The 15,326-nt window shown below is 44.3% G+C and overlaps 1 protein-coding gene across 1 annotated transcript in view; it reads left to right on the forward strand.

The window, feature by feature from the left end:
- Positions 1-1,339: 1,339 nt before the first annotated feature.
- FAAH (fatty acid amide hydrolase) overlaps positions 1,340-15,326 on the forward strand; it is a 430,791-nt gene continuing 416,804 nt past the window's right edge. Inside the window, exon 1 of the mRNA XM_086952348.1 lies at positions 1,340-1,586. Within this exon, the coding sequence (XP_086808474.1) occupies positions 1,392-1,586 (195 nt within the window). The 5' untranslated portion in view covers positions 1,340-1,391. The remainder of the gene's footprint in view (positions 1,587-15,326) is intronic.

A 15,326-nucleotide genomic window follows, 5' to 3' on the forward strand; every position in this document is an offset into this window, starting at 1 on the left:
GAGAAAACGGCCTTCTCCACACCATCAGGTCTGTATCAATTTAAAGTTCTTCCATTTGGACTACATGGTGCACTCGCCACATTCCAAAGATTGATGGACATAATATTGATATTAAGGCCCACCAACATTATGCAGCCGCCTATTTAGACGATATTGTAGTGTTCAGCCCAGACTGGAAAACTCCTCTGGTCCACCTGGACAGGATCCTGTCCACTCTCACACAAGCAGGTCTAACCCTTAATCCAAAGAAAACCCTTCTTGCAACAGACCGCATAAACTATTTAGGGTACTGCATCACACAAGGACACATCCACCCTCAGGTGAATAAAGTGGAAATCCATACCTAACATCCCCCAGCCATCCTCGAAGAAAGAAATTCGGTCATTCCTTGGTCTAGTGCGGTATTACCGTTGGTTTATTCTCCACTTCTCTAATAAGTATAGAAGTAGCCGAGGTATGATGAATAAATAGGTTTATTGAATCTGCAGTACAGGGTTAAATGAAGGATCAGGTCTTAAGTACTGAATATAGAAAAGCCCCATCAGGAGCAGCTCCCTTGCTGCTTAGCCCAATCTCTAAACTGAAATCCATCCACCAGGCATCCCCCACATTCTATATTACATCACACATACCAACATTCCACTATTCATCCACACTGGCTGAGCAGCAAGACAGGAAAGCGGGGAAGATACATAGCACCCAAACCAAGATACCACAACTTCTCCGAGCTAGCTTGATATAGCGCGAACTCGACCCGAAGGTATTAGAGCGCTTTACATGAGCTCGTATTTACATTACACATTCAGGCACATACTAAACGTCACACAAACGCTAAAGTCTCACGGTTTGAAACACAACATAAAAAGGCACATACTAACCGTCACACAAATGCTAGTCTCACGGTCTGAAAGTCAAAACAATAGTTTTAATAAACTAAAAGAAGCTCTATGTCATAATCCGGTACTCGATTGTTCAGACCTTAAAAAACCTTTGTCCTCCAGAATGATGCCTCTAGGCCAAGGGACTGTATACTATCCCAGCCTGCCTGTGAGGTATACTTGCGTCCTATTCTTTACATTAGTCGAAAACTCTTTCCTTGGGAACGCCATTACGCCACAATAGAAAAAGAGTGTCTGTCTATTAAGTGATTTAATAAAAAACAAACACTTTATTTGTCCGAGGGCATAATAACATAGCGACTTCAGACTCCAGTCCGTGCACCCGTGAAATCCACTGCGGGTTTTACTTTGCTTTACGGCGCTAGTCAGTGGGTGCTCAGTTATCGCTTCAGTCCGAGTCAGATCCACTCCGGTTTTTTCCAGGCAGGGCAGAGCAGGATAAGTTCAGCATACTTTACCTATTGAGCCTGGTACTGCAGCTCACTCTGCGCCATGGACACCCCGGGGCTGGAGGTAGCGCCTCTGTGCGCGCTGCTGTTCGGTGGATCGGTCGCGGCGCTGCTCCTGCTGGCTTTGCGCTGGAACAGCCGCAAGCGGCGCACTCTGGACAAGATGGACCGGGCCAGGCAGAGGCGGCAGGCAGCGCTCGAGCACATGGAACGGGCGGTTCAGCGCTTCCGGCAGGAGGTAGGCAGTGCAGTGCCTGGACCGGGCGCGCAACAGCCATTGGGCTGAAGGGACATGTGGCGAAACGGCCAGAGCTGCCGACTTCAGAGTTGGGGGAATTAGGTTGGAGTCTCGGCGCGCGTCGGCTCAACATCCAGTGATTCTAGGCAAATCATATGATCTCCTCGTGCCTCTCAAAAATGAATGTGTCGGTCTGTAATGTAACTGGTGCTCGGATTGAGTTTGCACTATATAAAACTACTACTGCAAAAAACAGGGCTTTAGCGCCCCTTCACCAGCCGTGGTCTGGGCTGGTTGGGGTTGTTGGCTGTCAGCATGGCCTGCGAGACAGCCACTGTACAACATTAATCTCGCCTCACAATACAGGTGCATTTAAACGATGTGTACCTTTCCGGTGCACTGCCTAATAATTTCCAAGTTAAGGAGTGACACTTATTGTTACACTTTAGCAACACCTGATGAGTCCGGGGAAGAGTTGTGAGCGCAGCCGCTGCTCTGAAAGCTGCAGTTATCAGGTGCCGCCCCATCCTCGAATACATAGCAGGGGTGCCCCGTAACACCCCCTTGCAATAAAGTGCCCTTCAGGAGCCAATGAAATGCCCAAAAGAATATGCATTGGGAAGTAAATATAAACGAAATCAGGACTGCATCGCATTACAACTTAAACATTTCCAGTAACTTCTATTATTTTCTCAGTGCCTGCGGCCACAATAAAAAAGTATGTCTTTAAAATGCCGAAACGTGTCATCTGAAGACTTCAGATTATATCGGTGCATTGAGTAGCATTTATTAGAAGTTAAAAACAAACTAAGAAAAGATCCTGACGGTGATGCTATTAGTGAACAAAAGAGCAAGTCAGTTGCCATGTGCACCCCTACATCTGTCCTACATTCCTATTTTACTTGTAGCAATGTTATAGTCCAATACATCAAATACAAGATAAGTTTTAGTATAGCGCACATAATTATCTCCTGTGCTATCATGCGCAATAATGAAAATACAGGAGGAATGATTATATTAAATGTGGCCTAGGACCACAGTTTAGTCAAGCCGGGACTTAACTAAATTTTTCAGTTTTCACATTGTGCATTCTGCCACAAGATGACTTTCACGACGTCCTATTTCACATCAAAGGTTTATACTACGTCTTTAATTCTTGGAACTTGAAGTCAGAGCGTGGGTGGCAGGGTACATGAGAGCTGGGACCTCAAGATGAGCCAGAACCAGGCATCTGGCTTGAGCCTTCAGCTTTACTGTTCAGAGACTGTCAGCCACAAGCATCATTGTAGGAATTTGCGATTCCTAAATTGCGAAAATTAAGGAATCGCAATTTAGCAATCGCAAATTTCTATGCATCAAAAAATCGCACATTTATTTGCGATTCCCTAATTTTCCTTATTTGCGATTCCTTAATTGCTAATCGCAAATACGGAAACGCTTTACATTGATTCCAATGGGCCTAGAGACCCATAGGAATCAATGGGAAGGCATTCTCATTTTGCGAATTCGCAATTAAGGAATCGCAAAATTAGAATGCAATTTCAAGGGTGCAGGGGGGGTCCAAAGGACCACCCCCTGCACCCCTTGAATGTCATGTAAGTACATTTTTCTCACACACATGTCCCAAGGGCATGTGTGTGTGTGTAAAATGTAAGCTTCAAAAATGCATTTATTTGCATTTTTGAAACTTTTCGCAAATTACCATGAAGGTGTACTTCATGGTAATTTTTCCCTTTAAAATTGCAAATTCGCAAAAAAAAATAATCATGCATAGCATTTAAGAAATCGCAAAATTTGAGATTTCTTAAATGCTATCGCAATTTGACAAATTGCGATTTCTTCAATTGCGAGAAATGGGAAATGAATGATGCATCCCAAAAAGTGATTTTGCAATCGCAAACGGCCGAATTTTGCGATTCGCACCGTTTGCGATTCCAAAATCGCTTGATGCATGTGCCCGCTAAAGCCCAGTGTGCATAGACTTAAAAATCAGCAAGGCCATTTTGCTCTTTCATCCTTGAGGGAATGATAAAATGGATAACATTACAGGACAGGACATTTACAGTCCTGAAGAACAAAAAAGTACACTGTAGCCTGTGTTACATAGAATACAGATTATATATTTGTTAAATTAAATAAAACCGGTTTCAAAAAATGTTATTGTTACAAAGTGTTTCGAGAATACTTTATTAGTTTCTGTAATGAAACCGAGATAATGTAAATAAAGACCTTAAGTATTTCATACGGTGCATTAACCCCCTGTACAGATGGAAATAATGCAGTTAACATTTTTTCTAGACCAATATGGCTACTAAAGTTTCTGTACAGTGCGAACTGAACATACAAGCAGGAGAACATAGTACAGTTTCCATTTCCCTACCACAATCAAAAGTTGCCAAAGTCTAAAAAAGATAAGGAAAATAAATAAAACCATCCAAATGATGTGTGTATATATCTATATCTTCTATACTAATATAAGAAAGAGAGAGCCCAAATATTTGAGGCGGGTAATCTCAGGAACCACAGCACCAATCACAACACCCAATACAGCGTTGGAAAGGGCAGTTGCAGCAGAAGGACATAGGCTATGCAGACACCCAGCATATACACTTAAAAGGTAAAATAACTGTACCAGCAAAGTAGTCCCTTGTGGGCGTGTCTACGTTGTGCTGTGGGCGTGTGCTGTGGGCGTGACAAACGATGGGGGCGTGTGGTACGTTCCGCCCTTCATGCCATGTCTCATATCGTGTGCTGTGGGCGTGTGCTGGGGGCCTGGGCCTGTGCGGGGTGTGCGATTACGGAAAAAAAAAAGCGAGCGTTGTGCCCAATATTTAATTGTTTTTTCTTCCTAGGTTCTGTACATTCCAGCTCCGGGTGTGCTTGCCCCACGCTCCCAGTGACTTGCACCTGCTTTACTGTATGGAGTTATTCCCAAGGGCCTGAAGGAGCGCACACAGGGGTCATTGTGCAGGAAATATAATCTCGCCTTAACTTCCGGTGAAGCCTGGAGCGCACACTGGAGATTTTCCACTTCTGTTGCGCACAGGCCTCGCGCCACGCACATCCGGACTCAAGGCCCGCCTCCACAGAAATAGCAAGAAAGGGACTATCCCTCCCCCGGGAATATGTGATGATATTCCGCAAACCAACATCCCACATACCATCACTCCGCAATTTTTATAACGCTGGACTATTAGTCCGCAAAGACATCATTTCTAAAACTTTTACAACGCATATGACTTTATCACGCATGCCATTATAACGCAAATGCATGTGTGGGAAAAATTATATACATTGTAAAAGTACATTAATAAAACATCAAATATATGTTTGTATATACATGTGTGTGTGTGTATATATATATATATATATATATACACTTTTTAAATTTAATTTAAACATTTATTCTTTTAAATTGCATTATTTATATTATTTTTATTTATTATTTTATTTTATTACCCTTTACACCCTAAAAACGAATCCCACCCTGCTCCCTTTAAATACCCCTGCACCCCATAATCATAACCCATCCTTACTCCTTAAAATACCCCAACACCCTTAAACACTAACCCATCTTAACCCTATAAATATACACTGTACCCCAAAACCTATCCCTAAACCACAAAAATACCCCTGTACCCCAAACCTTTGCTTGAGACTGCAATGTTTTATTCTTTAAAAAAAGGCATTGTTTTCACTTGCTTAGAATTTCAGCAAAATATCTGTGGCCCTGAAATTGACAAATACGTTCCCCCAACAAATGTAAAAAAATAAATAAATGAAAAGACATGAGGGTATGCTGCGATCCAGTGGAGTAGAGTCTACATTATTTCAATTTTAAAGGAAAATTGAAAAATACTTTACAATTACTGCCTCTGGCCCAAGGTGTGGTGCTGACCCACTGATGGTAGACAGGACACACTTAGCATGGTCTTCGATGCGCACAGAACAATCTTGCCATTAAGGAAACAGCAATTTTGACTTGTCTTCATTCTAGAATTACAGTCTCGACATCTGTTCAGGCAGTCTGCTAAAATATTTTTCAAAGCTAATTAATAGATAACCTGAATAGAACGGTACATAGTGTGATATTATTCTCTCTTTCCCTTTAAGCACTGAGAACCTTTATCTGTATTCCAAGCCTTCAGAACCCTGTACCTTGATTCTCTCTGAGAACTCCATGCTTTGTCAGTTGATCCTTGCTGTTTTGTGGATGAGGTTTATTAAACCCACCTTACTCTTCAACCTCGTTTTATGTGCTTATTTGATGAGACTTATACAACGTTTTACTGGCGACGATCGGAAACGACCTCAACACGACGGCAACAAAAAAATGAAACTAACCTTGCTTCTCCTCCAGCGGCTGTTTTAATAAGAGAGGAAGCGTTGACTTCACAGCGGCAGAACAAGTTAGATATAACGGTGAGGAGAGCGGGAGGAATATCCGTGAATAAATGAAGCTGGATTTATTTGGATATATGAGAAGAAAGAATTTAAATGGGACAAGAGCGCACAAGAGACTAAGCACGAGAGACTGTGCGTGAGAGGCTGAGCGCCTGAGAACGAGCTGATTACGCAGTTGATGCTCGCTCTAAAGAAACAGATTCTGCGTTCCACCTGTACGTCTCTCACGCTGCGTTTCAACTGAGACGTCTTCATTGTAGACATCATCGAATTTCTTCATGTTTACCTCTCAGACGCTCCAGCTAAAGACGCGCGTCAGAGACAATTGACAATTGTTGAACTATGAGTGTTCTTCACGCGCGTCAGAGACAATTGACAATTGTTGAACTATGAGTGTTCTTTTCTTCAATTGAAAGATATTTACTTATTGGAAGACTTTCTCTATGACGTTTTTTTCTTCTTCTTCTCACTCAGTGAATAATATAAAAAAAATACTTAAAGCAATTATTTAACAAACAAAAGTGGATTAAATTATTTGCTATATTTAACCCTAAAAGTTCATTTAACACTAAAAATTCATCTCAATTAAAAAAAAATAAGACAAATATAAATGTAAGTACAAAAAAAAGAAGGAGTTAAACTGGTGAAAAATATTACTATTTTTTAAATTTTAATATAAAATGCAAAATGTTACTCAACCTGCATTTTTTCTTACAAGTCCTGGTGAACCCAATGTAAAATGGAAGAACATTTTTGCAAATTATGCAAGGGTTTGTGGAACTAACCTAAGTGCAGAAAGGAAGCATTCACTTCTTCTACATTGTCTTGGAGGAGAGGGACAAGATGTCCTAGAGCATTTACCTGATTTATCAGCTGCTGAACAAAGAAACTTGAATGAGTATGAGATTGCTATTCTTCAACTTGATAGACATAATTTACCGAGGCTCAGCACTATAATGGAGAGATACCACTTTGGCTTAAGAGAACAAAAAAAAGATGAAACGGTAGAAGAATACGTATCCTCTCTAAGGAAATTGGCATCTTCGTGCAACTTTGGTCAAACTCTAGACGAAAGAATTTGTGATCAGTTTCTTTTGAGATGCGCTCATGATGACATTAGGAAGGAACTCTGGTTGAAGATGAACCTCCTCTCGAAGAAGTTCTTGTTATTGCAAAGCAAGTAGAACATATGACTAAATGTGTTGGAGAATTAAAGAAAGAGAAAGAGAAACCATCTAGTTTGAAGTCGAAGGATGAACTAAAAGTTGATGAGACTATATGTCAAGTTAAAAATCAAGAAAACACAGTGTTGCAAGAGAAGCAAAACATGTTATTTAACTCATCTAATTCTGCTGTAAATAATAAGTTTTCTTGTTTTAGATGTGGTCAAGTTAGTCATTTAGCAAATTCACCGATTTGTCCTGCTTTGAAAGTTATATGTAATTTATGCAATAAAAGGGGGCATTATGCCAAGTTTTGTAGGACAAAAGCATATAAAGGTGATGGGTCTAGGAAAAGATGGCCACAACCTCAAGTAACATCTATCTGTTTTGAGGTGAATGATGACAAAACTGATCATCCCTCTTGTTTAGTTAGAGTAGAAGATTCCATGATAAATTTGATTCTTGCTCTAAAATAACGCTAATTGATGAGAAATTATTTAATGACTTCTTTTCAAAAAAAGTAAACTTGTTGAAATGTGATATCTTCCCTTTAGGATATAGTGAGAAACCTATTAGAATGTTAGGCTACTTTATGGCTGAAATAGAATTGGATTCGCACATCATTGTAAGAAAAGTTTGTTTCAAAAAAAGGTGATGCATTGATGGGGTGGCTACATCAACGTAAATTGGTGTTAAACTAGATCCTAATGCCTCTCCCCAAGTTCAGATTCAAGAAGTATCTAATTCTGAATGTACCAAGAGTGATGATAATTTGTCAAATATTTTAGCAAAACAGTTTCCTAATGTTTTTAAAGAGGATCTGGGATGTTTGCGTGGGTACAAACATCATATTAAAACGAAAGAAAATGCTGTACCTGTAGTAGCAAAAGTTAGGAGAATCCCTCTTATGGAGCAAGTTAAGGTTCAAGAAGAGTTGGATAAACTTGTAAAAAATGACATTATTGAACCAGTTGAAGCAACTGAATGGCTTGCCCCTATTGTGGTTGCAAAAAAACCAACAAGTGAAATTCGTCTATGCATAGATTTAAGATCACTAAATAAGGAAGTTGTGGTGGATAGGTTTCCCCTTCCCAACATAGATGAGATGGTTGGCACCTTGGAAGGTGCAAAATATTTCACTACCCTTTACTTAGCTTCCGCCTACCATCAGGTGGAGCTAGATAAGTCCTTTCAGGATCTGACTGCATTCATTACACCCATGGGTACTTTTAAATTTAAGAGAATGCCTTTTGGCCTTGTATCAGCGGCCTCAGTCTTTCAACGCATTATGTCCAAAATTTTAAGAGGGTTGATTGGCGTTAAGTGTTATTAAGATGATCTTTTGATTCATGGTAATGACATTCTTGAACATGATAATCGTGTGTGTGCTGTTTTGAAACGTTTGGATGGTGCGGGCATGTCTCTAAAAAGGGCAAAATTCAAATTCAGAGTAGAGGAAGTTAACTATTTGGGGCACCGCATCACTGGTAATGGTGTTTTTCCTAAAAAAGACTTGGTAGAATCTATCGACAAGGTGAAAGAACCCATTAATAAGGAGGAATTACTCTTGTTTCTGGGTATGGTTGAGTTTTATGGAAAATTTATTGCAAACTTTGCAGAAAAAACTCATAATCTAAGGAGGTTGACGGCAAAGAACGTTGTTTTTGAGTGGTCCCCTGAGTGCATGAGTGAATTTATAAGTATTAAGAAAGAATTAAACAAAGCTCCTTCTCTTCATGCATTTGTTCCAGGTCTTCCAACAGTTTTATTCACGGATGCGAGTGACAAGGGACTAGGGGCTGTACTTGTTCAGAAGAAGGATGGGAAAGATTCCCTTATTTGCTGTTCTTCTCGTTGTCTTAAAGGATCGGAGTGTAACTACTCCGTGATAGAGAAGGAGTCTCTTGCGATATTTTGGGCTTTGAAGAAATTTAAGAATTTGATTTGGTGTACAAAGGTATCCATTCTGTCTGATCATAACCCCTTAAGAGAGGCTTTCTTAAAGAAAGGTCTGGATGCTATATCTTCGAGAATCAGAAGATGGATTGTTTCTTTACAGGAATATGATTTTGAGGTTCAGTATATTCCGGGCGTGGCTAATAAGTCAGCTGATTGCTTATCTAGATTGGTTGATACTGAGAATTTTGAGGCGGATGATACCTGTGAGTCTGATGAGTATGTCAATGTTTGTGAGGTGAATGATGATGCAATAGATGAATCCGAATGGAGGATGGAGCTAGAGAAGGATGAAGAGATTTGTAAAGTTATTCTTTCTTTAAAGAACAATACTCTTTTGGAAAAGCCGTGGTTGTTGGTCTCGGATGAACTTTCTGTGAGTGAAGGTTTATTAACTCGTGGAACTAAACTTGTTCCTCCTTGTGGTTTAAGGAAAAGTTGTTGTCTCATGCCCATTGTAGTCATTTAGGTATTGTGAAAACAAAGGAGATTCTGCGTATGCAATTTTGGTGGCCTGGCATGGATTTAGAAATAGAAAGGATGGTCAGGGATTGTGTTGAATGCTGTGCCAGTGACAAGATTTTAAAGACAAAACAAATGCCTATGGTTAAAAGGGCTTTACCAAGTCACCCTTGGGATGAAGTTGCAATTGACATTTTGGGTCCGTTGACTGGTGTTTCTGATACTCCTTACCTAATTGATCTTTATTCCAAATGGATTGAAGTTTGTGCGGTCAGGGAAATGACCTCTAATTCGATAATAACATTTTTGGAAGGTCTGTTTAATAAAGAAAGCTTTCCTAATAGCTTGTTGTCTGACAATGGACCACAATTCTGCTCTTCCATGTTTTCTGACTTTTTAAGAAAGTGTGGTGTGGTTCTAAAAGGTGTTCTTTATACCATCCAGAAACTAATGGTGCGGTAGAAAGAGTCAACAAGACTCTTAAAGAGTCAATACAGCTAGCTCGTTCTTCTGGTTTGAATTGGAAATCAACTCTTCAGGACAGGGTTAATACTTATCGTTTTGCCCCTCATTCTTCCACTGGGAGGTCACCATTTGAGTTATTCAAAGGGAGGGTTCCAAATACTTTGTGGTGTCCTGGTTGGATGAGTTTCAATAAAGGTCTGGTGCACAATGACCTTGGGGAATGGAGAATTAAAGAGTTAAATAAACAATCTGCTCGCAAAGAATATTTTGACAAAAAAAAGTGTGTGGGGTATCAGGAGGTATGGCCGGGATGCCTCTCACCCCCTCCCAACACAATCCCCACGATGGGAAGACGGATGCAGTTCTGAACTTTTGGAAGGCGCGAGGGAGTTACCCTCCCGGCCGTATTTATTAAAATATGAAACAAAATTAAAACATTAAAATAACAGTTTCATATCATGTACAATTTTTCCTTTATACATTACGATGTTCATTGGCTAACCTTAACAAATCTCTAATACAAAGGTTCTCCTAGCCGAGTCTAAACATCCTGCAAATGCATACTCTCTGAATAAAAAATTGTACATCCTAACATTACGGGCCAACGGCAAGGTCGTAACCGGTGTCAGATCCCCACTACCAGAACTCCCCCCTCACGTGTGAGGGGCGGCCGCACAGAGGACTGTACCTCTGTGCCAACTTCCAATTTCCCTTGTCTTAGCGGGGGCCCCTTATATACTCGACGCCATCTTAATGGCCGCCCGAGGACTCGTGTGAGGTGTCTGGAAGGTAGCGTGGACCCCCATCCCACCCCACACTGTTCATCACATCCGCCGTCGCGGATATCCTGGCCCCGGGAAATTCCTAGGAGGGGCATCGAGCCGCCTCCTCCCCTGGGAGGGGCCTATGACCGCCTTCCCTTCGGCGACCCCATACTTAGTGGGTGCCGCCTCCCCGTGTGAGGGGCCCATGGCCACCTCCCCCCGGGCGCTCCCATCCATAATGGGTGGCGCCCCTCCTCTAGGGATCTTGAAATTACTGCTCACCGATCATGACCTTACCGCCCGACCAAAATAAATACGACGTTTTGAACCTAAAGAAGAGCGAAAAAGCGGTAAAACTGAACATTGCACTACTAATCCTTTATCACACATGTAACATATTTCCAAATCAAACTGTGATACTCCGCTCAACTGAGTGAGAAAACATGCTATGAAGCAAATCATTTTATTGCATTTCAACATCGAAATCTTTATTGCACACGAAAAAACCCTGCAGAAAAAGATATTATCACCGCAAATCAACTTAATTGCACTACTAATCGCTGCCATAAGGGGCTGGTGGGTGGGTCAAAATTGCTCCTTGTTCCGTCGAGGGCTCACGTGCAACGAAAGGGTGCAGCTTCCAAGCACAGGAACAAGAGGATGCTTCTTTGGATTGTTGCTCCTTTTATTCCTCTTCGGGAGGGTGTGTACCCTCCTCTGGTACGCCTACGGGGCGTGGCCAACGGTGTAGGTGTCTAGGACAACCCCTCTTGGGCGGGAAAAGGCGCGCCCGACTACGCCGCTTCGGGCATACCAGCCGAGACACGCCCCTCCCAACCAAAATGGTTTCCCGGGAGGATCAGGGCCCCCTACCATACGTTCGGGGGGGACCGAGTGGTCGCCCCTTTCCATATGGCCGGGATGCCTCTCACCCCCTCCCAACACAATCCCCAAGGATGGGAAGACGGATGCAGTTCTGAACTTTTGGAAGGCGGGAGGGAGTTACCCTCCCGGCCGTATTTATTAAAATATGAAACAAAATTAAAACATTAAAATAACAGTTTCATATCATGTACAATTTTTCCTTTATACATTACGATGTTCATTGGCTAACCTTAACAAATCTCTAATACAAAGGTTCTCCTAGCCGAGTCTAAACATCCTGCAAATGCATACTCTCTGAATAAAAAATTGTACATCCTACCATTACGGGCCAACGGCAAGGTCGTAACCGGTGTCAGATCCCCACTACCAGAACTCCCCTCTCACGTGTGAGGGGCGGCCGCACAGAGGACTGTACCTCTGTGCCAACTTCCAATTTCCCTTGTCTTAGCGGGGGCCCCTTATATACTCGACGCCATCTTAATGGCCGTCCGAGGACTCGTGTGAGGTGTCTGGAAGGTAGCGTGGACCCCCCTCCCACCCCACACTGTTCATCACATCCGCCGTCGCGGATATCCTGGCCCCGGGAAATTCCTAGGAGGGGCATCGAGCCGCCTCCTCCCCTGGGAGGGGCCTATGACCGCCTTCCCTTCGGCGACCCCATACTTAGTGGGTGCCGCCTCCCCGTGTGAGGGGCCCATGGCCACCTCCCCCCGGGCGCTCCCATCCATAATGGGTGGCGCCCCTCCTCTAGGGATCTTGAAATTACTGCTCACCGATCATGACCTTACCGCCACAGGCCCGGATAGTTGACCGGCTATCCGGACCCCCCACACTCCTACTAAAGGTCATGATTACACAAACCCCTTAACCAAGCTACGAAGTCTCCTATGAGTAAGACATTCCCCACCCGGGACAAATGAACCCCATCTTCTAGGTACATGTTATCCCCCCGAATACATCCATGTGGAATACAGTGCAACTGTCCTGAACGAAACAATCTACCCAGCTTGTTATTGACTTTGTTTACTGAATGATTCAAAGCCGACACAGAGAGGGCCCCCCGCCACACCTTCCTTGGAATCATGTGCGACCATGCAATCGTGCACCCCGGAACCCTCTTTGCCAACCAGCTAACAGTGGATAGAACATGCTCGAGGAGTACCCGTCGACCGAGCGCCACCAAATCATTGCCTCCCAGATGCACTATGATTATAGACGGCGGTGACCTTGTCCGCCCTAACAGTCCCTCGAAAAAACATTGAAACTGGTCAATACAGAGCCCGCCCCTTCCGTGGAAGGTCACCCTGTACCCGTATTCCCCAGCTGCATGAATCATGTCACCTGCTTTGAATACGTCCGCGGCACGCCTCACATATGAGTGGCCAACGACCCACACCACTCTCTCCTCAGCCGGTGTTCTTTGACCGCTGGTCCCCAGGTGTCGGGTCAACTGCACAGTCCGCCCCGCCTCGCAAGCTCGCGAAACTGTAAACCAAACAAAAACAGGAAGCGTGAGTGCATGACATTAGCTTCACAACATGTGCAACCGCACATACCTTTTTATAACAATTCGAGGACCATCGCCCCAAGTGTTTCACCATTTCAACACTCTGACCCCTGGCTGTAGCCTCTGTAGCAGCCCCTATTCTGAAGGAATGGGTCTCAAAATCGCTCGGGTTCAAGCCTGCTGCCGCGATTGCCAAAGTTAACACCCGCTGAAACTGAAACCTTGTCAGTGGGGTGGCGTCGGTGTGTCTCAGCAAGCTACCCCCCCATGCTGCCGCCCTTTGCGCCAGATATACCTCAACGCACTGCACCGGGCACATGGGGGACCCTCGCATGCGCTGGACCACAATACTGTCCCCCATCGCACCTTGATCGGTTTTCGACCTGGCGATTGTGATTACCATTGAATCACCCTTGATCTGGACGTGCTCCCGACACAGACCTCCCCCCACATCCTTCTTATTTCTCGCCACCAGCTCGCTTACCCGCATAGCCCCATGGAATGCTAATGCAAAAGCGGCCCGGAATAGCACTGTTTCGGACTGGGAGGAACATGTCTTGGGGAGTACCGACATCAACAGGGACAATCTTTCTAACCCAATCGGGTGCCTATCGTCTACTTTATGACCCTCAAGGCGTTGCCACCCTCGCAGTGCCTTCTTTACCAAAAAGGACGATGTAGGGTCCTTGATACCATACACCTGCGCCATGAATGCAATGGCGGCCCTGTGCCTATTGGCCGTTGCTGCCGATCGGCCTGCCTTGTGGAGTGCTACTAAGAACTTCAGTACATACTCCTCCTGCCCCCACTTATCCTCTCCTGCTGGACCCAAAAATGCACAATAGGAACGAAACGCTCCTTCGTACGCCTGCCTTGTCCTGGGGGCTAAACTGGCTCCCACGAGGTCCTGTAATCCGGGGCACCGAGCAACCAGAGAGCTTCGGGAAACGGTGCTGCCACTAGATCCGCAGAAGGTAGATAACCCCTGAAGGCCTGCATGTGGGAACGAGAGAGTGCATCAGCCGCCTTGTTCAGTACACCCGGCACGTGCCTTGCCCTAAACTGCACGTTCAGTCTCATGCATAGTAGTACAATTTCCTTTAACACTCTCAAAATCCACTTGCAGCGTGCCGCCTGGTTATTTATGCATTCAACCACGGTCATGTTGTCAGACCAAAACACCACTGACCGATCACGGAAATTGTCCGGCCATGCCTTTAGTGCCACCAAGATGGGGAACAACTCGAGAAACCCAATGTTACCTGTTAACCCACTGGTGTGCCACCACGTCGGCCATGTTTGCGCCGACCATCGATTACCAAAGATGGCGCCAAATCCCACGCTCCCCGCCGAGTCGGTCCACAAACCCAACTCGTCTGAGGATGCTGGTGGTTTGCTCCATACCACTCGACCGTTGAAATCCGTCAGAAATGCCAACCATATGTGCATATCCTGGCGAACCTCTGCCGACAGTCTCGTGCGGTGGTGTCCTTCCCTGAGACCGACCATGGCTTGCGAAATAGAGCGGGAAAGGGGCGGGCCATCGGTATCACTCTGAGGGCAAAGTTAAGCTGGCCCACCGCTTGTTGCAACTGGTGGAGAGTTACCTTCTCTTTGCTAATGCACAATTCTAGCGATGCCCTGAATTTCATTACTTTTTCCCTGGGCAAACGGAAGCACTCCACTGAATCGAGCTCAATTCCTAGAAACTCTAGCGAAGTGGATGGCCCCACCGTTTTTCCCGGTGCCAATGGCACGCCAAACTGTTTCATGAGATTGCAAAATTCCATTAAAGCCTACGCACATTCCGCGTCACCGGCTGGCCCCAAGAACAGAAAATCATCTAGGTAATGCATCACCTGTGTATAGCCTGTAGCTCTGGTGAATGCCCATTGCAGAAAACAGCTGAATTTCTCAAAATACGCACAAGAGATGGAGCAACCCATTGGCATACATCTATCCATGTAATAGCGTCCTTGAAACACAAAGCCTAACAGACGCTGATCCTGAGGGTGTACCGGGAGCAACCGGAATGCTGATTCAATATCTGATTTAGCCATCAGCGCTCCGGGCCCCAGGCGATTCAACATGGCGACGGCCTCATCAAAGGATGCATACCGCACCGAACAGACTC

The sequence above is a fragment of the Lissotriton vulgaris genome, chromosome 1_1 (genome assembly GCF_964263255.1).
Source record: "Lissotriton vulgaris chromosome 1_1, aLisVul1.2, whole genome shotgun sequence".
In the NCBI taxonomy this organism is placed as follows: domain Eukaryota; kingdom Metazoa; phylum Chordata; class Amphibia; order Caudata; family Salamandridae; genus Lissotriton; species Lissotriton vulgaris.